Source organism: Pholis gunnellus, assembly GCF_910591455.1.
Source record: "Pholis gunnellus genome assembly, chromosome: 5".
Taxonomy (NCBI): Eukaryota; Metazoa; Chordata; class Actinopteri; order Perciformes; family Pholidae; genus Pholis; species Pholis gunnellus.
Genome location: NC_136531.1, coordinates 3325930 through 3352875, shown reverse-complemented (window position 1 = coordinate 3352875; position 26946 = coordinate 3325930). Strand labels below are relative to the sequence as shown.

General features: G+C 40.6%; 4 protein-coding genes across 5 annotated transcripts in view; 2 read left to right on the top strand and 2 right to left on the bottom strand.

Annotated features, from left to right (window-relative positions):
• The first annotated feature begins 4715 nt into the window (after positions 1 to 4715).
• Positions 4716 to 7766, top strand: LOC306696051 (E3 ubiquitin-protein ligase TRIM21-like). Its single transcript, XM_079159539.1, has 2 exons — positions 4716 to 4825; positions 5499 to 7766. The coding sequence occupies exon 2, from the start codon at positions 5508 to 5510 to the stop codon at positions 7143 to 7145; it is 1638 nt and encodes a 545-aa protein (XP_079015665.1). The 5' UTR covers positions 4716 to 4825; positions 5499 to 5507; the 3' UTR covers positions 7146 to 7766.
• A 3520-nt stretch (positions 7767 to 11286) lies between these two features.
• Positions 11287 to 13730, top strand: LOC306696050 (E3 ubiquitin-protein ligase TRIM21-like). The gene is made up of 2 exons (XM_079159538.1): positions 11287 to 11405; positions 12079 to 13730. Exon 2 carries the CDS (start codon positions 12088 to 12090, stop codon positions 13726 to 13728), a length of 1641 nt encoding a protein of 546 aa, XP_079015664.1. The 5' UTR covers positions 11287 to 11405; positions 12079 to 12087; the 3' UTR covers positions 13729 to 13730.
• A 2009-nt stretch (positions 13731 to 15739) lies between these two features.
• LOC306696052 (uncharacterized protein) lies at positions 15740 to 21495 on the bottom strand (the record flags this gene model as incomplete). Its single annotated transcript, XM_079159540.1, has 7 exons — positions 21452 to 21495; positions 19415 to 19663; positions 17857 to 18195; positions 17543 to 17632; positions 17055 to 17156; positions 16558 to 16635; positions 15740 to 15873 (listed from the first exon to the last, which is right to left on the bottom strand). The coding sequence occupies exons 3-7, from the start codon at positions 17954 to 17956 to the stop codon at positions 15740 to 15742; spliced, it is 504 nt and encodes a 167-aa protein (XP_079015666.1). The 5' UTR covers positions 17957 to 18195; positions 19415 to 19663; positions 21452 to 21495.
• Positions 21496 to 22491: 996 nt separating this feature from the next.
• Positions 22492 to 26946, bottom strand: part of wipf2a (WAS/WASL interacting protein family, member 2a) — a 15706-nt gene continuing 11251 nt past the window's right edge. For both annotated transcript variants that reach the window (XM_079159263.1, XM_079159264.1), the window contains exons 6-8: positions 26937 to 26946; positions 25136 to 25237; positions 22492 to 24465 (exon numbers count right to left, since the gene is read on the bottom strand). The exon at positions 26937 to 26946 is cut by the window's right edge and continues 245 nt beyond it. In XM_079159263.1, coding sequence (XP_079015389.1) covers positions 24422 to 24465; positions 25136 to 25237; positions 26937 to 26946 — 156 coding nt within the window. In that variant the 3' untranslated portion in view covers positions 22492 to 24421. The remainder of the gene's footprint in view (positions 24466 to 25135; positions 25238 to 26936) is intronic.

The window sequence follows — 26946 nt, the reverse complement described above, 5'->3', positions numbered from 1 at the left end:
CAGTGTCTGTGGGTTAGAGCTACTCAGTTACTCTGTTGAATTAACAATATCGATTTAAAGGACTTCTTCAATACATTTCAGTCTATAGCGCCTCCCAGAGCCCAGAGATCTACAGTTCAGGACACCGTACCAGGCAGGAAGGTGAAGAGTTGAATCACTCTCAACAATAGTTTTTTACTAAAAATGTGAAGATAAAGTCGCTAAAGTGTTCAACATGTTGGCCGTCATGTGAAACTGTGTTTGAATGTTGTGACGATGCTTTTTCCAGCTGATCCAAGAGGTTTTTTAAATAGTTTATTTATCTTAAGAAGAAGCAGCATTTTAAGGAATATTTCATCTTTCAGTTTATTCAAATTGTTCAACATTAACACATCTGGAGATACATGACTCATACTAGACTCATAAACAGGAAGGAAGAAAATAATGACAGACAAATGAAGTGGAGTAGAAGTATAAAGTTAAACAAAATGGAAACACAATTGCAAGTACAGTACATGAGTAAATGCACCGAGTTACTTTCTATAGATTTGACCAGAAAAATAATCCAGCAGTCGTCCAATTTTTTTCACTTCACATCAGCAGAAGTAACAATTTACAGAAATTATGTAAAAAATACTCCATTACAGGTAAAACCCTGCATTAAAAAATAACTGCTCAAAAGACAAATACAAAAGAATACGAGTAAATTGAAAAGAGCTCGGCGCTGACACACACACACACGTCTGGATGAAGCCTGCATGCTGAAAGCTTATTCATCCAACCACTCCAGGTCCTCTCCTCTAGAGGACTTCCTTTGTACTCCGTAGTCAAACAGAAGTTCTTCGTCCACTTTGATGTCCTTTAGGAACTTGAAGAGGATCACATACGTGTCCTCTCCATCCACCTTCAAAACGCACTGAAGTGGCTTCAGGTTTGGCTTTTTGCAGGAATGATTTATTCTTCTGCCGACAGTCTCTAAATGTGCGTGGCACTTGCATGGATGGGTGTGGGCATCGATGCAGAGAGCCCCAACCCCAGACTTGAAGAAGAACATGTACCCCGGTTGGTTTTGAAGGGACTCCATCTTCTCATTCCCCTCTTCAGCTGTGATGACCTCACCATGGTAATCACATACAATGTCGCCTAGGGAAACGGGCCTGGTTGCAACCACTCCTGTAGTCAAGAAAACGTGACATTTTGAGTTGGAGCTAAATATCAACTGCATAAACATTACAGATCTGTAAACCGTTCAATATTTTTTGTTATGGGCGGAGCGAAAGGTTAGCCAAAAATGCTAAAATGCTCATTTAAGTGTCTCCCCTTACAAGAAAAAAAAATGACTTGGTTGGTTTTCTCACCGAGCCCTTTCTCTCCACCAAAATGTTTGATGGAAACTTCCCTTCACGCTCTTGAGGACTTGCTTGTCGACCTCAATTCTTTCTCTGGAGGTCGGCTTCCACATCTGCAAAACCTCTTCTGCCGTGAGGTGGCTGGCCTTCAACCCTTCCGTCTCAATGAGCCTGGACACCCTCCCGGCTGACGGCTTGCGAGGTTTGAATTGCGCTGATGGAAAGAACACAAATATATTCAGTCATTCATAATTTGTCCCACTAAATGAATTGCTGGGTTTGAGTTCTTTAAATAAAAGTCGCTGTCTGCTAAATGACTGTAATGTATTGAGTTATTTATAGATTGGAGTACTTACACAGCAGGTATTGCGTTCGCTTGGCATACTGGTCTCCTCGCCACTTATCATAAAAGGTGCGGTTGTCTGGAAACCCAGCATCGATCCGCTGCCTCTTCGATGGTGGCTTGCCGTCATTCGTCACAGGAAATGAAGTGGTGAATTCGTCAAAGTGTTTTACTGAAGACAGGCCGTCTCTCTCTGGAGAATATCTGTAAAATGAGGGAAATGAGGGTTTACACGATTACAAATTCGGACAACACGGTGAACAACTCTCAGGTGTTATTGTGATGCGTTATGTCCACATTTAATAGTGAACAGCAGCTTTGATAAGTGAACTGATTTTGTTTTTACATCTGCAGTAACTTTAAGGTGCTTGTTTATATATTATTATTTGTACAACTTGTTTTTATGAATATGGATTTCTGTTTGGTTTTATATGTGGTAGGAACTATTGTTACGTCCAAGTTGCGCTGGGGACATATTTAGTCGGTGCACAGCAACAAGCAGACACGTGAAGCGGCAGAAGTCTATATACTCCGCGCAAAGTGTTAAAGTCAAAGTGTTAAAGTTACGTTTCAGTTAAAGTGTTTAAGTGATTCATGTGTCTCGGTGTTGGCAGACGAATACATCAGTAACAAGAACTAAGGAGTCGTGTATTTCCTGGAGGGACTGATAAGAGCGTTACAACTCTGTTCAGTTGTCATGTTGAATGTTTTTCTATCGCATTCACTCTCACCGCACAAATAAAGTTCTATCCTACTTATATATCGACAACGAGACTGTTGTATGAAACTGTAGCTCATGTCACTTTCACCTTATTGGACATCTTCATAATTCTTCTTAAAAAAGCATTTTCTATTAAAGTGTGTAAACCCAGATTCCATGTAAGGAGTTATGAAGTAGTGAACGATGCAAACTTACCCAGAATAGTTTGAGGAAACAGACAAATAATCAGGAAAGTTACAAGCAGCTTCGTAATTAAATCCATGAGCGAGGTGGAATTCTGCACCAATCAGAGTGGAGGAGGGGCGGGACCACGGAAGTAGAAATCTTTCTCCGTCTTCCGCTCTTCAAACAAACGGTCGTACGCACCGAGATGTTTCCTCTCAACACAACATCACTAGAGACCAGCGGGGTCCGTTCTCTCTCCTCTACGTGTTTCCGTTCTCTCTTCATTCAGAGAAGCCGCTCTACCAGCTACTTCCGCGTATATACCGTATCCTAGCAACCAGTGGCTCTCGTTGCCTCTCGAGCCCATGACGACATGATGCAGTCCGCTCACCTGATGGTAACTGATGGTACTACATGAGACTGATAGGGTTTACAGTGCAGGTCTTCAGTCTAAAGAATATTTCATCCATACAATGTTTAAAGACAACGTCCCAGAAAACATCTCAAACAGAATATCATTTTAGATAAATAACCTCATTCTCCTGTAAGAGACCACGTGTTTTCACCAAAGTGCAGAATATTAAAACAGAACAATAATAAAAACTTACCAGTGACCAAGTCTGCAAACGGAACAATACTCTGGACAGTTTAAAGTATCACTTCCTTGATCAACTCCATGCAGTGAAGAGGAACTGTGAAGTTGGTTGGTAGTGATTTCCCTCATGGTGCGGTGCTTTTCCACCTCTGAATAGCCTGGTGGGGCGGTGCTTATTTTGGCTCGAGAACGACATTTTACGGCTACACACTAGACTCAAATATGTTTTTGAGAACATGTGAGGTGATAAAAAGGCCATGTAGTTACAGAATATTGGTTCATGTTTGATCAGCGCTGAGTTTAACATTTTATTACCAAAATGTCTTCATATTAGTTTGGATAAAATGATGCAGAACACCTCGGTGTGAATTACTTTCACCACCGAGAATCAAACATGAAATCACAGAAATAAGAGCAGAAGAAGAAAACAAATACACTGGACATCAGGTAACATTTCCACATATTTATTTGAAGTGATAAACATGATTAACCTCACACTACATCACAACAATCAAAGAGACAGGAAATAAAATATAACAAGACAAAAGTCAAGAATCATCAATATAAAAAGGTGCAAGTTAGGAGATTGGGAGCATTTTGATTGTCTCACAACGTCTCTCAACATGGCGACGCTGAGTCGGCGGCTCACAGCTAACAATGCTAACAGCGCTAACATTGCAAACTAGGGAGAAAGTGCTGACTGTTAATCTGAGGGGGAGCCAGAAGTGGGAGCTACTCCTGCAACTCTTTGTACTCGGAAAAATGCGATAGAACGGAAATTCAAGTCGGAAACACGAGACCAAAATGTATCGAGCCCTAATAAAGAGCCAATCAGCTGTTTGATCCAGCGACAACCAGAAGTTTCCCATCATGCAAGTAAGTTTGGGTAAGTTTGGAGATCCTAACTCTCTGATGTTTGTTACTCCAAACATAGTATAAGATATAAGAGTTCACACAAGAGCAACTTATATTAATTAAGTGGTTAGGTAGGGTAGGTTGGTGGTAAGGGTTAACTGCCTTGCTCAAGGACACATCGTCATGAGACTAGCGGAGCCGGGGATCGAACACCCGACCCTCTGATTGAAGGACGACCCTGCTCTCCACTTAAATAGTCTCAAATAAAATATTTAAAATGAGGAGTGACAAAAACACTTAAGTATGTGAGACCTCTCTCTGACACCTGAAGAGGAGATTGTATCGGCGTATTTTGGGGGACATTGAAAGGCTTAGATTAGTTTTATAACCAGACAATAAAATAGTCCTTCATCAAACTTTTCCAGATGAATGGTTCTCGTCATGAACCACCAACTCTGTCAATGCTTCGGCGGCGCTGTGAGGGTCTTCTTCCCCCTTCAGAACTTACAGTATTTCAGATTTAACTTTTAAAACACACAAAAACAGGAAAAAGGAATAAGAAGGAAGAAGTTAAACTCATGTTTGAATGTCAGGTATTCCTCAAAGAGGCAGTAAAAGCTCATTCACAGAGCTTCACTGAGAGGAGGAGCCACTCTGAAGGAGGAGAGCTGCTGAGTCACTTCTCCTGAAGTGAAAGTAAAGTTAGTCTGAGCGACAGCAGAGCTGCAGTCGAGACGAGTCTCTCTGTTTCTCTCTAAAGAAACATTCAACTGAATCCAGCAGCTTCTTCTCAACAACAGAGTCTCTGACAAACTCTGGTGAGTACACTGTTCTACAGAGAAACTCAACATTTGGTCAAAAGTGAGTTCAAACCAGGATCCACAACAAAGAACAAAGCAGCAGATAAACTAGGCCTGCTAGAAGCTAACTAGCCTAGCTGCTAATCCCTTTGGATTTAATGTGCGGATTTATTTATTGATTATAGAGGTACAACGTTGATGTTTTATAACTTACATAACTGTTATGTACTTTGGTAAATATCCTTGAACTTTAAAGCCTTTCCTCTAAACTTCACTGTCTCTGTCGTTCCTGCTGTCTGTCTTTGTGAGGAAGTTCAGCTGATAATATTTACTGTGTTTCAACTCAAACACTTCAGCTCGACTCAGACAGGAAGTTCAACTCACATTCAAACTGAGGTCCAAATACGTCACAGTAAATAGTAATATGTTCAATATTAAAGTGGAATTAAAAATGTTTAGGCTCCTTACAAATTATATAAATTCACTCTTTCAGTTTTTTGTTTTGTTTCACCTTTCTAAAGTACTCAAACCCTCTTCTGTAATAGTTGCTCTACAGTAGGTGTCTCCAGGACACATTCTACCATGATGACACACACAGAGACCCACAATGTGAAAACAATACCTGACGCACACTGTTGCTGCTGCTAAAGATGTGATAACAGTTTGTTTTTGTCACACTTGTTGTCCTCAGAGTGTAGACATGTCTGCTGCCAGCTGTCTGCTGACTGAAGATCAGTTTCTGTGCTCCATCTGTCTGGATGTGTTCACTGATCCAGTCACCATACCATGTGGACACAACTTCTGTAAAGCCTGCATCACTCAACACTGGAACGTTAATGTCCCGTGTCAGTGTCCCAACTGTAAAAAGCTTTTTAACACCAGACCTGAGCTGCAGGTCAATACTTTCATCTCTGAGATGGCTGCTCAGTTCAGACAGTCAGCTCAACAGAAAACCAGCAGCTCAGAGCAACAAGAGTCCAAACCAGGAGAAGTTCCCTGTGACGTCTGCACTGGAACCAAACTGAAGGCCCTGAAGTCCTGCCTGGTGTGTCTGGCCTCCTACTGTGAGACTCACCTGGAGCCTCATCTGACAATGTCAGGTCTGAAAAGACATCAGCTGATCGACCCTGTGGAGAACCTGGAAGACAGGATGTGTACGAAGCACGATAAACCTCTGGAGCTGTTCTGTAAGACCGACCAGATGTGTGTCTGCATGCTCTGCACTGTTTTAGACCACAAGAACCATGATGTTGTTCCTCTGGAAGAAGAATATGAAGGAAAGAAGGTCGAGCTGGGGAAGACTGAGGCTGAAATCCAGCAGATGATCAAGAAGAGACGAGTGAAGATTCAGGAGATCAAACACTCAGTGGAGCTCAGTGAGGAAGATGCAGACAGAGAGATAGCAGATGGTGTTCAGGTCTTCACCGCTCTGAAGGAGTCTGTCGAGAGAAGCCAGGCCGAGCTCATCGACACGATCAAAGAGAAGCAGAGAAAGACAGAGAAACAGGCTGAAGGCTTCATCAAAGAGCTGGAACAGGAAATCTCTGAGCTGAAGAAGAGAAGCACTGAGGTGGTTCAGCTCTCACACACTGAAGACCACCTCCACCTCCTCCAGAGCTTCACGACCCTGAAAACTCCTCCAGCCACCAAGAACTGGACAGGAGTCAGAGTCAGTCCACCTTCACATGAGGGGACTGTGGTGAGAGCTGTGAATCAGCTGGAGGAGATGCTCAGTAAACACATGAAGAAGCTGCTCATTCAGGCCAAGCTGAAGAGGGTCCAGCAGTCTGCAGTGGATGTGACACTTGATCCTGATACAGCTCATCCTGAACTCATCCTGTCTGATGATGGAAAACAAGTTAAACATGGTGATGTAAAGAAGAATCTCCCAAACAATCCAGAGAGATTTAATTATTATGCTCGTGTCTTAGCAAAGCAGAGTTTCTCTTCAGGAAGATTTTACTTCGAGGTTCAGGTTGAAGGGAAGACTAACTGGGATTTAGGAGTGGCCAGAGAGTCGATCAACAGGAAGGGAAGCATCACAGTGAGTCCTCAGAATGGTTTCTGGACGATAAGGTTGAGGAATGAGAATCACTTTGCTCTTGCTGACCCTGCAGTCCGTCTCTCTCTGAAGTCTCAGCCTCAGAAGGTGGGGGTGTTTGTGGATTATGAGGAGGGTCTGGTCTCCTTCTATGACGTTGATGCTGCAGCTCTTATCTACTCCTTTACTGGCTGCTGCTTCACTGAGAAACTCTACCCATACTTTAGTCCTCGTCTTAATTATGGTGGTAAAAACTCTGCTCCTCTGATCATCTCTCCTGTCAATCACACTGAGTAGAACAAACACTTGATCTTCTACAGAGAGACTCTTTCATTTATTGAAACAAATCTATATTATTGGTGATTTACGGTGTAAACATGATTGATTTTGATGTGTTTTGTCTGTAAATGTTTTTCTACTCCAACACACAGACATTAAGCCACTGATTGATATTATAAGATGTCGTCTAATTCATTCTAATAACTGCATAACCTGCCTTCAAGACTGTTGAATCATTAAAAACAATGTACTCAGGAATAAGAAGCATTTGCACATTCCTTAAATATCTGAGAGGCAAATGAAAATGTTTAATATCTTATTATTGTATGTAAAATATATATAATACATTATTAATACTGACAGAAATTATTGGATAAAGTCATGTACTACTTATTCTTTAGTTTAAAAAAGGTGTTTACGGGTTTTATTTTTTACTTTTGAATCAACAGAAGCATCAAGAGGTCTCTGTCTGGTGTGTTTTTAGGGGTCAATAAAAGATGAATTATTTATTCATATTTGTAGAAAATGAATCAACAAAATCTAATAATAAAATATTCAGCTGCTGTGACCAGAGAAGAAGAGTTTAGTATCGTGTTATTTGTGTTTCATACAGTCGTCCTCTCTGCAGAATGTTTTATAGCCGGAACAAAGTGAACAAATCCTCAAGAGAATAAAAACAAAGAAACTTTGAACTGGATTTGTCTTTTACATTTTGAGATACTTTATTTATGTATTTGCACTTTTTACTACATCTCAGAGGTACATATTGTACTTTACCTACTAGTAAGAACTGTTTTTTATCCAAAATATTCAAGTAAATGTTACTTCAATATTTCTTATCCTTTGACAGTAAATCTTTACTCAGGATACCTTTGCATCTAATTACAAAACCCAATCAATCAATTAGATGTTTCATGTATATTTAACTATCTTTACTTTGTCTTTTGAGAAATATTAAGTAATATTTACACAACATATCTCTGATCTACTACTCTACATAACTATTCAAATTCATTTTAAGAAGAAGCAAAAATGGAAACTCAATTGCAAGTACAGTACATGAGTAAATGCAGTTAGTTACTTTCTATAATGGCACTTTATAATAATTTAAGGCACAATATTAGTGACAATATTAAAAAAACAGTAAAAAGTACCCTGTTGTGTTCTGGGCCACTATTGCTTCTGTAGAGCCAGTTTATTAGGTACACCTAGTTAAAACTAATGCAGTATAATACAACAGTCCTGCAGTAAATCCCTCCTTCATAGGTTGTAATGCTCAGGTTGTGTTTTTGAGGGGATGTACAGCAGTTTGTGGTGCTGTTGAATTGTATCGTGTTAAAGTGAAAGGTGTTTGGAGTGCAAACAGGTTAGCTTTAGCTATAGGTGTACCTAATAAACTGGAGTTTAAGTGTTGATCAATGTATTGGTGTTGTAGGTGTTGACCTACGCATCGCTCTGCTCCTCAGAACCAGAAAAACAACGAGACCGCAGAACGTTAAGAACACAGTGGAGATGACCGCGGCACGGACGGCCTCCCTGTTTCCACCACCTGAAAGAATATCAGAGGAGATGTTGAAGGGCAGGATCAAGGTGATGCCGTGTCACGTAACAGATGTTACTGTCAAGAATCATCAACAGACACATTTCATGTCCATCATTTTGTCATCCTCATTGTTCATTCTGTACACAAGACCAACACATGGCAACACTGGGCTGGGTTCTTCTGTTGAATAATTCTTATAATATAGAGTACTTTAGCTGATTTCATTGTGTGACAAATAAACAAGCACATTTAGATCGTAATCCCAATTTGCTACATTTATTTCTCAAGACTAGAAAAAAGCCAGCCTTTAAAAAACTACATTTACACACAACCTCCAGTCAGACTATCGTTTGTTCAAAGACGCCGTAGAATAAAGTGAATCAAAGTTTCCTGAAGAACAATTCAGAAAGACATTTACCATGATCTTCTGACTCTGGTTCTTCTACTAGTGGAGGTCCAGTTGTGCTGGAAACATCTGTCTTTGTCCGGTTCTGTTGGTCTTTGGATACTGTTAAAAAAAAAAAAGATTATCAATTTGTCAGCAACAAAAATGAAGCTGCATCTCCACTACACAGTTAAATCAACATGATATCCTCTACTTCTATGTTTATTGTTTTAATCCACACAGAGCATCTTTTAACACAAGACAATGTTTGAGGGTGATTTGTTCTTACCAACGGTGAGGTTGGTGAGACAAAAGAGGTTCATCTTTGGGACAAAACATCTGTACGGTCCGCTGTCTGACGGATCTACTGAGCAGATGTGCAGCGACAGGTTTCCTCTGGTCAGGGCTCCGTGGTTCAGAGTCGTCCTGTTTCTGTACTGAAGCATCTAGTCGTCCTGGTTTTGCTTCCTATGTCGATAAGAGCAGACCACCCCGCCGAGGTCAACTCTCCTCCAGTCCACTGTCTTCATCACCACGCTGACCTCGGGATCCAGGTAACATCGTAGAGTAACGTCGTCTCCTTCTTCTGCCACCGTCAGCGGATTCGTGCAAATGGCTCCAGACTTCCCTGAGGAGAACAAACATAACTTTCATTCAGCTTTAAACGCCTCTGAAGGACACAGTCCTCCCATTTCAGGAGAGGACAGTCCTCCTGTGCTCAATACATCAATCAACTGGGACGGTTTGATGCAGATTTCACTCTTTATTTAACTAATGTGAATATGTGATTCATTTACTAAGCAGCTATTATTCTCACTCATTGTGTGTTTAGTGTACTTCCTGTACAAAACAGTAAAGCCATGTCTTCTAGGTGGGACACAATAACAGAAACAGCTGCCACAATATAATACAATTACAAATATAATCTCCAAATCAAACAGGACTTGTGCTGTCGTTTGGTTTAATAATCACATGAGCTTCAGCCCTGACTTGGATTGGGACTTTCCAAAGACATGAGAGCCTCTTACTTTGTCATTGTGTCAGAGCTGCAGACTGATGAAGCTTCAGTTCCTGCTGCTTCACAAAGATGCAGCTAAACTTTGTGATCGACACAAAAGTGTGACAAGTAAAGAGGACGTAGACTCCTGAAATGTTTCACATATTTTAACTATGAAGGTAAAACAACGAGTGACGCTGGAAAAAGCCCCCAAAGCTTCACAGGATTAAATAGATTATTATATAAACACTAAAACTAAATACTGTCAAACTGTCTCCACTCACCAGAATGAAGATAAAGTTTGTATTTAATAAAAATAACAACATGTGCATATACAAACACAACAGTAGACACTGTGAATGAAACTATGTGGAGCTTGTAGCTCAGGTTGTGTTATTGTTGACAAAGTGGTCGCTGTTCATCTGTTCATGCTGGATGAACTGACACTCTGAGGAAACCCACAACAGAAGGAGAGACAACAGCGTTATTACACAAAAAAGCTGACTGACACTCCGTGTGAGGATGCACTACAGCAATATTCCAGCAGAGGGCGTTCAACATCCACCGTCCTGCACATGCTGAGGAAGTGTTACAGCAGCGCAGAGAGCAGAGACTGAAAACCGAGTTTTCTTTCCCGTTTCTCCGCAGAGAGAGAAACTGTACGTTTCTCCTCAAAGTTGTGCGCAGGAAAAGGCGTTGAGAAGAAATTAGAAGAAACTTCTTTATGAAGTCCGTGAGCGAAGTGTAAGTATTTCTGTTAGATGTACAACTTGATACGAATGAAACCCGACGGTGTTTGTCCCGCCCCTCCTCCACTCTGATTGAGCGGCTGATTCACTCTGCTCATGTAGATGTGTGAATGCAAACATGACAGGAACGTGGTGATGCTGATTCCCGTGCTGTCACAACGCGATACAATGTGACACACATGTTGAGATTCAGTCGCTGCGGGAGAGGATTTTCCTGGTAGGGCCATTCAATCAATTTCAGCAAACATCCCAGAATGATTTAATGCAAAAAAAAAATGTAAGGTATCAAACACACGTTACTACTTTGCAGTTAAATATTTTACATTTATTCCAACACCAAAAAAAGCAATAAATAGCACTTTGGCAAACACGTCAGGACATCTTATTTTAGTCACCCTCACAGGGAATTCACAGAGTTTCACTGAGAGGAGGAGCCACTCTGAAGGAGGAGAGCTGCTGAGTCACTTCTCCTGAAGTGAAAGTGAAAGTTAGTCTGAGCGACAGCAGAGCTGCAGTCGAGACGAGTCTCTCTGTTTCTCTCTAAAGAAACATTCAACTGAATCCAGCAGCTTCTTCTCAACAACAGAGTCTCTGACAAACTCTGGTGAGTACACTGTTCTACAGAGAAACTCAACATTTGGTCAAAAGTGAGTTCAAACCAGGATCCACAACAAAGAACAAAGCAGCAGATAAACTAGGCCTGCTAGAAGCTAACTAGCCTAGCTGCTACTCCCTTTGGATGTAATGTGTGGATTTATTTATTGATTATAGAGGTACAACGTTGATGTTTTATAACTTACATAACTGTTATGTACTTTGGTAAATATCCTTGAACTGTAAAGCCTTTCCTCTAAACTTCACTGTCTCTGTCGTTCCTGCTGTCTGTCTTTGTGCGGAAGTTCAGCTGATAATATTTACTGTGTTTCAACTCAAACACTTCAGCTCGACTCAGACAGGAAGTTCAACTCACATTCAAACTGAGGTCCAAATACGTCACAGTAAATAGTAATATGTTCAATATAAAAGTGGAATTCAAAATGTTTAGGCTCCTTACAAATTATATAAATTCACTCTTTCAGTTTTTTGTTTTGTTTCACCTTTCTAAAGTACTCAAACCCTCTTCTGTAATAGTTCCTCTACAGTAGGTGTCTCCAGGACACAATCTACCATGATGACACACACAGAGACCCACAATGTGAAAACAATACCTGACGCACAATGTTGCTGCTGCTAAAGATGTGATAACAGTTTGTTTTTGTCACACTTGTTGTCCTCAGAGTGTAGACATGTCTGCTGCCAGCTGTCTGCTGACTGAAGATCAGTTTCTGTGCTCCATCTGTCTGGATGTCTTCACTGATCCAGTCGCCATACCATGTGGACACAACTTCTGTAAAGCCTGCATCACTCAACACTGGAACGTTAATGTCCAGTGTCAGTGTCCCAACTGTAAAAAGCTTTTTAACACCAGACCTGAGCTGCAGGTCAACACTTTCATCTCTGAGATGGCTGCTCAGTTCAGACAGTCAGCTCAACAGAAAACCAGCAGCTCAGAGCAACAAGAGTCCAAACCAGGAGAAGTTCCCTGTGACGTCTGCACTGGAACCAAACTGAAGGCCCTGAAGTCCTGCCTGGTGTGTCTGGCCTCCTACTGTGAGACTCACCTGGAGCCTCATCTGACAAAACCAGGTCTGAAAAGACATCAGCTGATCGACGCTGTGGAGAACCCGGAAGACAGGATGTGTACGAAGCACGATAAACCTCTGGAGCTGTTCTGTAAGACCGACCAGATGTGTGTCTGCATGCTCTGCACTTATTCAGACCACAAGAACCATGATGTTGTTCCTCTGGAAGAAGAATATGAAGGAAAGAAGGTCGAGCTGGGGAAGACTGAGACTGAAATCCAGCAGATGATCCAGAAGAGACGAGTGAAGATTCAGGAGATCAAACACTCAGTGGAGCTCAGTGAGGAAGATGCAGACAGAGAGATAGCAGATGGTGTTCAGGTCTTCACCGCTCTGAAGGAGTCTGTCGAGAGAAGCCAGGCCGAGCTCATCGACACGATCAAAGAGAAGCAGAGAAAGACAGAGAAACAGGCTGAAGGCTTCATCAAAGAGCTGGAACAGGAAATCTCTGAGCTGAAGAAGAGAAGCACTGAGGTGGTTCAGCTCTCACACACTGAAGACCACCTCCACCTCCTCCAGAGCTTCACGACCCTGAAAACTCCTCCAGCCACCAAGAACTGGACAGGAGTCAGAGTCAGTCCACCTTCACATGAGGGGACTGTGGTGAGAGCTGTGAATCAGCTGGAGGAGACGCTCAGTAAACACATGAAGAAGCTGCTCATTCAGGCCAAGCTGAAGAGGGTCCAGCAGTCTGCAGTGGATGTGACACTTGATCCTGATACAGCTCATCCTGAACTCATCCTGTCTGATGATGGAAAACAAGTTAAATATGGTGATGTAAAGAAGAATCTCCCAAACAATCCAGAGAGATTTGATACTCATGCTCGTGTCTTAGCAAAGCAGAGTTTCTCTTCAGGAAGATTTTACTTCGAGGTTCAGGTTAAAGGAAAGACTAACTGGTATTTAGGAGTGGCCAGAGAGTCGATCAACAGGAAGGGAGCAGTCATAGCGAGTCGTCAGAATGGTTTCTGGACAATATGTTTGATTAATGAGAATCAGTACTTAGCTGTTACTGACCCTCTAGTCCTTCTCTCTCTGAAGTCTCAGCCTCAGAAGGTGGGGGTGTTTGTGGATTATGAGGAGGGTCTGGTCTCCTTCTATGACGTTGATGCTGCAGCTCTTATCTACTCCTTTACTGGCTGCTGCTTCACTGAGAAACTCTACCCATTCTTTGGTCCATGTTTTAATGATGGTGGTAAAAACTCTGCTCCTCTGATCATCTCTCCTGTCAATCACACTGAGTAGAACAAACACTTGATCTTCTACAGAGAGACTCTTTCATTTAATGTAACACATCTATATTATTGGTGATTTACGGTTTAAACATTATTGATTTTGATGTTTTTTTCTATTTGTCTGTAAATGTTTTTCTACTCCAACACACAGACATTAAGCCACTGATTGATATTATATGATGTCGTCTAATTCATTCTAATAACTGCATAACCTGCCTTCAAGACTGTTGAATCATTAAAAACAATGTACTCAGGAATAAGAAGCATTTGCACATTCCTTCAATATCTGAGAGGCAAATGAAAATGTTTAATGTCTTATTATTGTATATATATATATATATATATATATACACATATACATATACATATATATATATATATATACATATACATATACATATATATATATAATACATTATGAATACTGGCACAAATGATTGGATAAAGTCATGAAACACTTATTCTTTAGTTTAATAAAAAGTGTTTAAGGGTTTTAGTTTTCATCAACTTTGAATCAACAGAAGCATCAAGAGGTCTCTGTCTGGTGTGTTTGTAGGGGTCAATAAAAGAAAATTAATCAACAAACTCTAATAATAAAACATTCAGCTGCTGTGACCAGAGAAGAAGAGTTTAGTATCGTGTTATTTGTGTTTCATACAGTCGTCCTCTCTGCAGAATGTTTTATAGCCGGAACAAAGTGAACAAATCCTCAAGAGAATAAAAACAAAGAAACTTTGAACTGGATTTGTCTTTTACATTTTGAGATACTTTATTTATGTATTTGCACTTTATGCTACTTTCTACTGTACTACATCTTAGGTGTAAATATATTCTGTGTTTCTGACAACCAGCATCAATAAAAGAAACAAAGTGAAGACTGAAAAACTCTTTCATTAGTAACATTAGTTCTGAAATAAAATGGAAACACAAGTACAGTACATGAGTAAATGCAGTTAGTTACTTTCTATAATGGCACTTTATAATAATTTAAGGCACAATATTAGTGACAATATTTTAAAATACAGTAAAAAGTACCCTGTTGTGTTCTGGTTCACTATTGCTTCTGTAGAGCCAGTTTATTAGGTACACCTATTTAAAACTAATGCAGTAAAATACATGAGCTAAATGCTAACATCAGCATGCTAACATGCTTAAAATGAAAAAGCTAGCATGCTGATGTTTAACAGTGTTTAACATGATTGTATTTTAGCATGTTAGCATGCTAACACTGGCTAACTAGCACTAAACACAAAGTAAAGCTGAGGCTAAATGTCTGTAGTTTTGCAGGGATTTGGTGACAAAACAAAGCAAGACATTGACCTGATGATGGCGCTATAGAAGAAAAGTCAGGAGCACAGCGGTTGAAACAATTCATCCTGAGGACGTAAACTCTGCAGCAAATTTCATGGCAATCCATCAAGTGGATGTTGAGATATTTCATGATTTCTGGAGCGGCATCACTAAAAAAATCTCCTTCGTTATATTAATTATTTATATCTTTATATTACACAAGTTGCAATTTCTGGCATGTGGGAAATATTCTTGCATATTTGGGACCAAATATCTTTAATTACATTTAAATAAACTGACTGGTCCCTTTCTATGTCTTTGGTTTGTTTGTCAGCCTGATGACTGAATATACATCGGCCCAATTATCATGAAACTTGGTGGAAGGGTGAAGTAAAGGCAGAGGAAGAACCCATTAAAATATGGAGGGGGATCCCAATCGTGGGGCGGATACGCTCATTATTTGTCACTGTCGTTAACATTGCATGATTGTGCATTCGGCCTTGGCGGAGGTCTTGATTCTCCGCTAGCCCGTCCAGTTAATAGGATTGTGTCGACCAGCTCAGAAGACTCATTTATTGCCGTCGTGTCCAACCGGTAATACGTTTGTTTACTAGCTCATGTGGGGAGGTTCACCGTTTTATTTTAGTCTCTAAAAAGCTTTGGTAGAAGTGTGCTTTCAGCTCGGTGATGTGATGGTCAGCAGTGAGGCCGCCGACCATCACTTTCACCTCTCAGACGTTTAGTAAACCGTAGGCTGCAGGTCCCTCCTGGTCACCGTCCCTTTCTGCTCTTTGGGTGTTTGATTCAAGGTGACATCCGTTTTCGTTTGGCTCCTTCGGTCCGGGGAGCATCTCCATCCGATCCTCTGAGAGAAAGAAAACCAGTTTGTGACACGTGTTAAAGGAGCTCGTTGAAGGAAGAGACAACAAAACACATCTTACATCTCCCAAGAGTCGTTGAGCTTTCTCGCCTCTGAGGTTTCCATGAATCGTGGTTATACCTGGACCGTGCTATTATTATTATTATTATCCACATTTATATTATCATTATTGTATTATATCCACTGCTGCTGTTATTATTATTAGCAATTAGTTTTTCCCTTTTCCGATGCGAGAGTCCAAAGAAAGAGGATGTCAAGTGTAGGAGCCAGGTATGGCCTGTTCCATTTTGTGCACCCTTTTTTGTCACTTCCTGTAATTGAGAAACGTGGTGTTGGGGATAGCAATGGGGACATCAGCTGATCAGTTAGTTGGATGAATGGAAGGAGAGGGGGTGAGAGAGGGAGCCTTATTTTTTGTTGACCGCTATTCACACTATTGTCATTGTTTGCCGCTGCTGATCACCTTTGCACACCAAGGAGAAAGCGAGTTTGAACACTTCTGACTGTTTGTTGTCCACAAATAAACTCACAAAACTCAGCCACTGGATCGGCGTGAATCATTTACTGCCAGAGCGTCCGCAGGTTAGTCTCCACTACTCAGCCTCTCGGTGACTAATATCAAGTTGCTGATATCACCTACATCAAGTGTAAATATTCAAAGACATTTACCACCATCGTCTGTCTCGGTCACTTCTTTCACTGCAGGTCCAGTTGTGCTGGAAACATCTGTCTTTGTCTCCTTTTTTCCTGATTCAAGTGACACAAACACAGTTATTCATTATTTGCAGGTTCATTATATAAAACTTGATATGTAAAGACAAAACTACAGTGTTTGCAGCCACAAAGCAATTACACATTCAACATATAATAGAGTGAAATATAACAAAACCAACAGTGAAACTGGTTCCTGGTTCCACTGGTAACCTTGCTTGATTAAAGTTACTACAAATCATTTTATTTTTTTGTTGATTTGGGGGTTTCCCTGCAGATGAAAGTGGTCGTGTTTGCATTCACCAGAGTCTCTTTAGAAAACCTCTAATTTTACCGCTCAGTCCTGGTTCTGGTTCTCCCGTTAAAAGTTCCTCACAGTAACTTTAAACACCCATCAAGACTTTAAATGACGATGACAAAAAGCCGTGAAGCAGGAGTTTGTTTTTGTAACTTACGCATCGCTCTGCTCCTCAGAACCAGAAAAACAACGAGACCGCAGAACGTTAAGAACACAGTGGAGATGACCGCGGCACGGACGTCCTCCCTGTTTCCACCACCTGAAAGAATATCAGAGGAGATGTTGAAGAGCAGGATCAAGGTGATGCCGTGTCACGTAACAGATGTTACTGTCAAGAATCATCAACAGACACATTTCATGTCCATCATTTTGTCATCCTCATTGTTCATTCTGTACACAAGACCAACACATGGCAACACTGGGCTGGGTTCTTCTGTTGAGTACTGATTTCATTGTGTGACAAATAAACAAGCACATTTAGATCGTAATCCCAATTTGCTACATTTATTTCTCAAGATTAGAAAAAGCCAGCCTTTAAAAAACTAACTTTACACACAACCTCCAGTCAGAGTATCGTTTGTTCAAAGACGCCGTAGAATAAAGTGAATCAAAGTTTCCTAAAGAACAATTCAGAAAGACATTTACCATGATCTTCTGACTCTGGTTCTTCTACTAGTGGAGGTCCAGTTGTTCTGGTAACATCTGTCTTTGTCCGGTTCTGTTGGTCTTTTGGTACTGTTAAAAAAAAAAATGATTATCAATTTGTCAGCAACAAAAATGAAGCTGCATCTCCACTACACAGTTAAATCAACATGATATCCTCTACTTCTATGTTTAACAACTGTCTTTGTCTCTTTTTCTTCTGATTCAAATGACACAAACACAGTTATTCATTATTTGCAGGTTCATTATATAAATCTTGAATCCTAAACTGACCTATAGAGTATTAATCTGCTTACCAACGATGAGATCGACCTCACACCAGATCTTCAGTTTTGGGACAAAGCATTTGTATGATCCGCTGTCGGACAGGTTGGCTGAAGAGATCTCGAGGGTCATGTTTCCTCTGCTCAGACCTTCATGATTGATGGTGGTCCTGCCTCTGTATTGATCCACCACTGGTTCAGGGTCGTCCCGTCCATGGCGATAGACGTAGACCAACTGCTTGTTGTCAACTCTCCTCCAATCCACCGTGTAACCAGACAAGTTGGACGGGGATTCCAGGCCACAGGGAAGAGCAACATTCTCACCTTCAACCACCTTGATCAGCTGCGTCGGGCAAACGGCACGAGACCCTCCTGTGAGACAAACATGATCTTTAGACCGTTTGAAAGCCTCGAGAACAAACATCTTCTCAGCATTCACATTGGACAGTCCAGGTGTTCACATTCCAACATGATCGACACAAAAGTGTGATAAGAGAAGAGGACGTTGACTAAATCAGAAAGACTTCAGTATGCCAACATTTCCACCTCAGTGTTTCCCCTACCATTATATTAGCCCCCCCCCCCCTTGAAGGTAGAGTTAATTTTGTTTAACTTTATTTTCTATATAGTGCCAGATCACAACAGAAGTCATTTAAGGTTAGCCTTCCTATAGAACCGGTCTATACATTGTTCTTTTATTAAACAAACTATTCAGCCGTATGTCATTTCTGTCTCTAACAAGGTTACGTGTTTACAATTCTCCTCTGCTCTCTGTATCGCGCGCGGCGGAGTTCCGCCCGATGCAAACCACTAAAACTTCCCAATTTAAGAAGAAGTAACCGTTGCAGCTTTTACTTTGTGAGCCACACTTTACCGCCATGAATGTGGCTTATAGTTTCCTCTGTAGCCCATTTCATTTAACACTGTTAGGTATTTAAATGTGGTTATTAATACAATATTGGTTTTAAAAGACTAAGGCCGTGGATACATTCCTCTTTGGTCATACGACCACGCCAGCACACATTAACGGTCACGTCTGTACATTTCCTAGATATGTTTCCTAATTTTGCTGCTAAAATGCTTTTTAAAATAACAAGACTTTTATTGTGAAAGAATTAACAGGAATCATAGAATTAGCGGAGCTTTGTTAGCGGCTATTCTTCAATTAAACAACTCTACTAATACCACAGAGGAAGAGGAAGCAGCTGAATTAGCAAAATTAAAGCAAATTGTCAGAAAGCGCAAAAGAAACACACGTAGACAATAAACATATTTACATAATTGTTTAGTTCTCATTATTTGTGGTTTGATTAGCTCTCTTTTAATTAAGTCATCTTTTATTCTACAAAGGTATAAATAACATCACCAGAATGAAGAATTAGCACCAAACCAACTCCATATATTCACAGTAGAGGACGAAGAAGACACCGCCTACGTTCTTCTTATGCAGATTATCTGAAAACTCGGTTACAATCTTCGCTACTTTTGGATGTAAACGTCATAAATGTTCTTAAAGACCGGCTCGACTTTGGTGAAACCATGAACGGAGGAGGAGGAGGAGGAGGAGGAGGGCGACGACGCCACGACTCACCTATGATGAACTTGGAGGAGGAGACGGAGGAGTGGCCGTTCTGGATGGGCGGGGGCGGTGGAGGGGGTCCAGCCGGGGTTCGGGAGGATGAAGATGAGACGGAGGAGGAAGAGGAGGAGGGAGGGGGAGGAGGTTTGCCCACCCAGCTGTGCGCCTCTGAGACCGCAGAGCTGTGGACGCGGTACGGAGGAGGGGGAGGGGCGTCACGACCGCCGTTATTACGAGATCCAGAGGGGGGCACCTGGGGAGCTGTGTGACACACACACACACACGAAAATATGTCGCGTCACCTGAAGAGCAGACAACAATGTCTGCGTTTTTTTAAACATGTGGTGAAGATGGCAACACTCGCTCTCCTGCTCCAGGAGCAAGTACAGACAAGAGCCCAGTTGCTCCAGGTCTCATACATTTTAACTATGAAGTTAAACTACACGAGTGACGGTGGAAAAAGCTTCACAGGATTAAATAGATTATTAAATAAACACTAAAATTAAACAAAATAAGCTCCAAAGGGTTCTCTCCAAATCAAACAGGTCTCGTGCTGTCGTCTGTGTTGTTAGTGGTGACATGACATGTACAGTAAAGCTAATAAATCCAGTATAACACAGACGACAGCACGAGACCTGTTTGATTAGCTTTACTGTACATGTCATGTCACCGCTAACACCACAGCTAGGAGAAAAGTGACATGAAGATCAAACACTTCGACGCACTGAAATAAGACTAAAAGCTAAAGAAAGTCTCAACAACATCAAACAAAACGAGCTTTAAATAGAGACACGTATTCATGTTATTGTGATGTTTGGGTCAAACGCGTCAAAACAGTTTAAATAGTGCAAACACTACCGAGGTTATGCTTAACATGCTAATGCTAACACTAAGTACGACAGTGGCCGAAGAAGTCTCCAAACAGTAACAACGTAGTTTTTATTTACTTTAATGTTTTTCTAGAGTCAAGATGTAAACTTACCGGCAGCAAAGTGAAGAATACTGAGTAAAGTGATCAGTTTCACGATCATTTTAAATACAGACTGCGGAGCTTTAAAAACTAACGTGTTGCTTTGCGGGTTCACTGACACTCACTTCCCGGGAAATATTTCGCTTCGAAAACTTCGCGCTGTGGATCTAACCGGTAACAGCTGGTTCTTCTTCTTCTTATGTGGTGTTTAACGGCAGCTTACATCTTTTTTGTTGCATTACTGCCATCTTCCGGTTACCGGAAATATCTGGTTCTGTGACTTCCTGTCTATTCCTGAAAACTGTCCGACTTCACAGCAGTTAGTTTTTTCTTTGTGTGGAGATTGAGACATACAGTTTCTGTTGAAACGGTTTTTAAAATGTTTTAATTAAACTGTGCGGTCATTTTACAAGTTATTTTATCGTCTACATTTATATCAGTGCAGGTGGACTACAATAACAATATCCCGTTTTAATACAATACAGTTTAACAGTAATTCTAACATGCAGGCTGACTGCAGGACTGTTGTATTAAAACATTTAATTTCACTTGGTGGACACACAAACTGGTGACTATGTATTTATTTTAGTTCTGTATATCGAACATTTTGCACAGAAACGTACTATATTATTATTATTGAATGATGATCAAACAAATGATTTATTAGGAGTTTGCTATTAATTGTGGGCAACTGTGGCTAAGTGGGTGTTCGAGCCTCGGCTAAGTAAGTAACTACGGTGTAGAGATGTGATATAATCTGAATTGTAAGTCGCTTTGGATAAAAGATTCTGCTAAATGACTGTAATGCAATTTAGAGCATTTCCCCCAAAAAGTTGACGTGATAAGTCAGCATCAATACTTTAAAATATATATTGTTGGTGCACACATCACATCTACAGTTCCACGAGCGCATATTCATAAAATAAAAGCACGAGCTGCATCAACACATCTTAATTTATATAAATAATAAATAAATAAATCTTAACTTAGTAACACAATCACCTTAAATGAGTTTTACTTACAAAGTTTAGTCAAACCCTGTTGCACATTTATATAAAATAAAGATTGAAGTGTTTTACCTGAGAGAGACTTTGAGTGAAGTCCTCATGATCGAGAAGCTACAAGTCGAAACCAGTGGGAAAGTCTCTCGTGCTCCTCCCTTTCGATAATTTTTGGCGGGTTTTGTAGTTCCGGCGGATCTCATTGGCTGAGAGGAGCTGTGGGCGTTTCAAAAATGTTCTTTTTGGCGGTTTAAGAGTCTCTATGAGTAACACCCACAGTCTATTCTTCTCTCTTTATCTGAACTAGAGATTTAAACAATCAGAGCTAAAAAAAAATGAATTCACTTAAAAAAGTAAACAAAAAAAAGTTATAAATACAAAATTAGAAATAACAAAAAATGTAATAAAATAAAAAATCTAATGGATTTTTTTTCTTCTCCCTCTTAGCTTTACAGTTACATTTAATTACGTACATTTAATATACCGAGTACTGAATTTAAGTAAAATTTCGAGGAACTTGTACTTTTCTGGTACTTTATACTTCTACTTCACTACATTTGAAGCAAATATTGTACTTCTCACTCCACTACATTTTACATTAATAAAAGATATGAACTCATAATAAAACAGCGTTACTAAAGATTAAACCAGTGATCATTAACATATAGTTCAAACAGTATTACACTGCGTACACATTCACAATCTAACCTTGTGTGTATTTAATCCGACATCTTCTACATTACTTGTAAAAAGTGAACTCATATTCATCACTTCACAACTGCTGCTGTGGAAAAAGCCAATAATGAGGTGATAAGTAATCAAATATTTATACATTTTAATGTTTCTATTTTGGGACTGACTTCCAACATTTCCATGTTTCAGTCTGATGTCACACAAAAACACTGTAAATTAAAAATGTTTAACTTAACAGTGAAACTAACATACTACTTGTGTTAGCACACCAATCTGAATACACCATTATTAACATTAATATATACCAGACACGTTATAAGTACACACGTCTAGTGGACGTTTAAATACTTTGACTTCAGTAAAGAACTAAAATGTTCCTCAAAAGGACACAGACTCATTGAAACAGAAACACGCTGCATCAGGTCCCTTTTTCCCATATTTATTTGAAATTATTCCAAATGATAAAAACATGGCTGATTAACATGAACCGACCACAGGGTTTATTTTGCTCTTGGAGTGGACACAGTGAGAGCAGCAGGAGGAGACACCAGCGTGTCGGGTCACCTGCTGTGTGACAAGGTGAGCGAAAACCACCCGGGACAGGAAGTGTAGTTCCACTGTGTTGTGTGATGTCATCCTCCATCACAGCACCCGACAAAATGCATTCATATAGAAACAGAATCCCCCCCCCCAAAAAAAAAACCGTGGTCTCGTTGGCAAAACGTCACACGTGCGTTGAGCTCGTTGGCCCTCGTTGGTCCGAACGTCCAGAGAGAAGAGCTCCAGAGTCACACCAGAGCTCAGCCACTGAACACCGTTATAATCATTTCTCTTTCCTATATTACAAGCTTTTTACAACATCAAAAATAGATCAACAGCTATGATTACCATATTCCTTAATGTAAATATACAATATGTATTGCATTTTCAAATAAACTTGTTTTTTTATTTACCTTGTCGTCGTCATCTTTACCCCCTAAAAACAAACAAATGAGACGTACTGGTACCGATGAGAGTGACAGCAGAGTCGTGTAAGGCAGAGACCAGCAGGGGGCGCTGCAGCACCGAGCGTCTCTTCTTCTTCCTCTTAGTGTGAATTTGATGGAATTAGTGTTTTAAAGTGATGAACCTCCATCTGCTTCAACGGTTCTCTGGCACTTATGTGTTCCTCTTTTTTTTAAATTTTATTTTATTTTTTGGTTAGCTGCTACCAACTACACTCTGTACAAACTGCTCCTTGCATAGCAATCACACTCTGGCCGTTAAAAGTCCTTCTGTGGAAACAACAAGAAAGTAAAAAGGGCCACCGGCAGCTAAAGTTAAACGACGGATTCACAACAGAGTTCAGCTTTTAGGTGGACTTCCCCCGGACAGGAGGTTGATCAATGATCCCTTATAAACACCGTGAAACCTGCAGCTCAATCGCACGCTCTCGGTCCAGCAAACAGAGAATCATTCAGTGGAACCAGCGCGTGTTTGGAGGACGATGCTCAGAGAGTTTAAACGCATCACACACACGTTAGAGATGAAGCGTCTTCTGTCATCGTAGGTGCATAAAACAAGCGTCATGCACAGTTCAGCTTCTGTGCAACATGGCCTCAAGATGGAAATATATACCCCCCCCCGAATAAAGGAAAGTAGGGGGGGGAGACAGAAAACAAACGGTTCCTCTCCGAATGTAAAAATAAACGACGAGGCTTCTGTCAGAACTTGGCGAGCTTTGCAGTTTGCTTCCGGTTTGGAGAATTTTAAAACATATCAATTAAATATATATATTTGACTCCACCCAGTTTTGGCACACTTGACACAGAGAGTTGATTCAAACACACCCTCACCTGGCACTCCTGGAATGGCTATTTAAGACAAAATACAACTAAAATAATAAAAAGATAACCGTCATTAGCCCCCCCCCCCCCCCTCCCACACACATTCATGGCATCATCAGTTTTGTTGGAATTCATCTGCAGAAAATATAAATTCAAAAAAAAGGACAAGTTTCCGCGAAATTAATGCCGACACCAAAATACAAAAAAAAAAAATCAACCGTTATTGAGAATGCTGAAAGTCACCGTTATAATCATGATTATGGATTAAAGATAAAAAGAAGGAATGCACAGAGCTGGAGTTTGGTCCTGATATGTTTAGTGTCCAACAGAAGATTCTGAGAGTGATCGCAGAGTCAAGTCAAACCTGCTGAGGTGTCGGTGTTTACGTTGTGCTTCCAGCTGGTGGTTTTAGTGTTAGTGTGTGTTGTAGTGTGATGTGTGATTAGAGTGCTTCGATACCGCTCTCTCTCTCTTCTTCCCTCTCTCTCTCCCTCCACGGTGAGAGTTAAAGTCCTGAGCTGAGGTCCGTTCATCTCCCCACCGGCGGCGCTGGAGGAGCTCCTCTCATCATGGCTAGAGAGAGAGAGAGAGAGAGAGAGAGAGAGAGAAAGAAAGAGAGAGAGACACAGGAGGGTCACTACAGGTCAGTTCTCACACTTCAAAACACACACTGGTGTTAATGACTGACTCTGATAAACAGGCTATAAATAATAATAAATAAGGCTCCACTATGGCCTCCAGAGTTGTGCTTTAATGTGTTAAAGAGTCACTAAACTGCAGAGAGTTTAACTGCTACTGCTAACAGTAACCAGTAGAGGGCAGTCACTGTGTATTTATACACAATATGTAGAATCCAAATACATTGCACTAAAATGTCAAGATCTGGACTCAACACCAATAAACAGACGTATACATTAGTTTGCAGTTTTGGTGGTTTAGTTACTCTTTAAATCTTGACGCTAAGCCCTCTCCTCTCGCCCCATGATGAATATAAAAGTTAAAGCTCAACGATCTATTTGATCTTTCATATTCATTAGTGTTTATAAATTATAATTAGGTTTGTTTAGAAAAACACACCGGTGAAATAAACCAAAGTAGTGTGACAACAACGCTCTCAGTGAGCAGTACGGAGACGCAACAGGACACGTAAGCAGCCCAGATAAAGTACTGAAGAGTTACAATAACACGACTGTACTCTGCGTACTCTCTGCGTACTCTCTGCGTACTCTCTGCGTACTCGTACCCTTGTTGGTTTTGCTCGGGTAGACCTTGGTGAAATGCCGGTACTCCTCTGGAGGTGGAAGGTCCTCAATAGGGTGGAAGTTAAACTTGGATTCAAAATCATCTGAGGAAGAAACAAAACAACATTTAAAATATGTATTATGAGGCACGCATGAACAATCTAAGTCTTTTAAAGGCTTTATTAGCTCGTGTTTTATAATCTTCTGCATGAAAGTTGATGCTCCTCTAAAAACTGCCGTTAAATATCTGCTGTTGATTGTTTACTAACACAATATTTAGCATCTTCTAGATCAAGTATAAAGCAGCTTTCTGCTCTCGTCGTGAACCTTTTAGACCCTCAGAACTCCTCCACAATCACCTCACAACTACAAGAACGTCTCTCGCACTTGTAGAAACTTTATTAACAAAGTTTTACTCTCAGCAGCAGCAGCAGAATGTTCTAGAACACTTATAATCAGATGACGTGGTTCATTGTGTGCTGCTGCTGCGCTTCAGAGATATTGGAGGAAAATAAATAAAGTATTTGAATAATTTGAGGAATACTTCAGCCTCAAAATGACCGTTTGTATATCAGAGACTCCCCCGTGTTACCTGGAACTCTTCACTAAAAACCTGACTATTCAAAACATAAACCAGCCTCACGAGTTTATTTTGAGGGTTTTAGTGGAGAAGTTAACCTGGATTATACTGCTCCAGGTGTGTGGAAGTTGTAAGTTAAGATATAGCTGTAGTAGTAACACAACGGGTGAAAAATGAACCGCATAAACATTTGTAGAGTCAATGTTTTTACTGAATATTAGATGTAATCTAGGAAGCGTCCCTTCTCTCCCGGTTTGTTCCAGGAAACTACATAAAGGTCACGTTTGCATGACTGGAGGATTATTTGACTATCGAAGCCGACGGTCGTTAATCAAAACAAACCACGTTAACAGCAGCTGAGGATTAAACACACAGCTCTACAGACACACACACTAGTTCAACATCACAGCGAAAGAAAACACAGCGGTTTGTTGGAGTCAAAGTTTATAATGCAACTCAAGACGCTGCGTTGCATCATGGGAGATGTAGGATCCTGTGTTTCTGAAGCGTGACTCACACTAGAGACTGAGAATCAGCTCTCGGCTGCGTTGATTTGAACCTTTATGTTATTTTCCTCTTGTGAGTTCACCTAAGAGTTAAAGTTCAGACTAAGGCCGTGGTTACATTCCTCTTTGGTCATATGACCACGCCAGCACACATTAACGGTCACGTCTGTACATTTCCTAGATATGTTTCCTAATTTTGCTGCTAAAATGCTTTTTAAAATAACAAGACTTTTATTGTGAAAGAATTAACAGGAATCATAGAATTAGCGGAGCTTTGTTAGCGGCTATTCTTCAATTAAACAACTCTACTAATACCACAGAGGAAGAGGAAGAGGAAGCAGCTGAATTAGCAAAATGAAAGCAAAATGTGAGAAAGCGCAAAAGAAACACACGTAGACAATAAACAACATATTTACATAATTGTTTAGTTCTCATTATTTGTGGTTTGATTAGCTCTCTTTTAATTACGTCATCTTTTATTCTACAAAGGTATAAATAACATCACCAGACTGAAGAATTAGCACCAAACCAACTCCATATATTCACAGTAGAGGAGAAGACACCGCCTACGTTCTTCTTATGCAGATTATCTGAAAACTGTTAAATCTTCGCTACTTTTGGATGTAAACGTCATGAATGTTCTTAAAGACCGGCTCGACGTTGGTGAAACCATGAACGGAGGAGGAGGAGGAGGAGGGCGACGACGCCACGACTCACCTATGATGAA

Bases quoted from the DNA above. Each gene is read 5' to 3' on its own strand.
- LOC306696051 (XM_079159539.1), top strand. From the start codon at position 5,508: ATGTCTGCTGCCAGCTGTCTGCTGACTGAAGATCAGTTTCTGTGCTCC.
- LOC306696050 (XM_079159538.1), top strand. From the start codon at position 12,088: ATGTCTGCTGCCAGCTGTCTGCTGACTGAAGATCAGTTTCTGTGCTCC.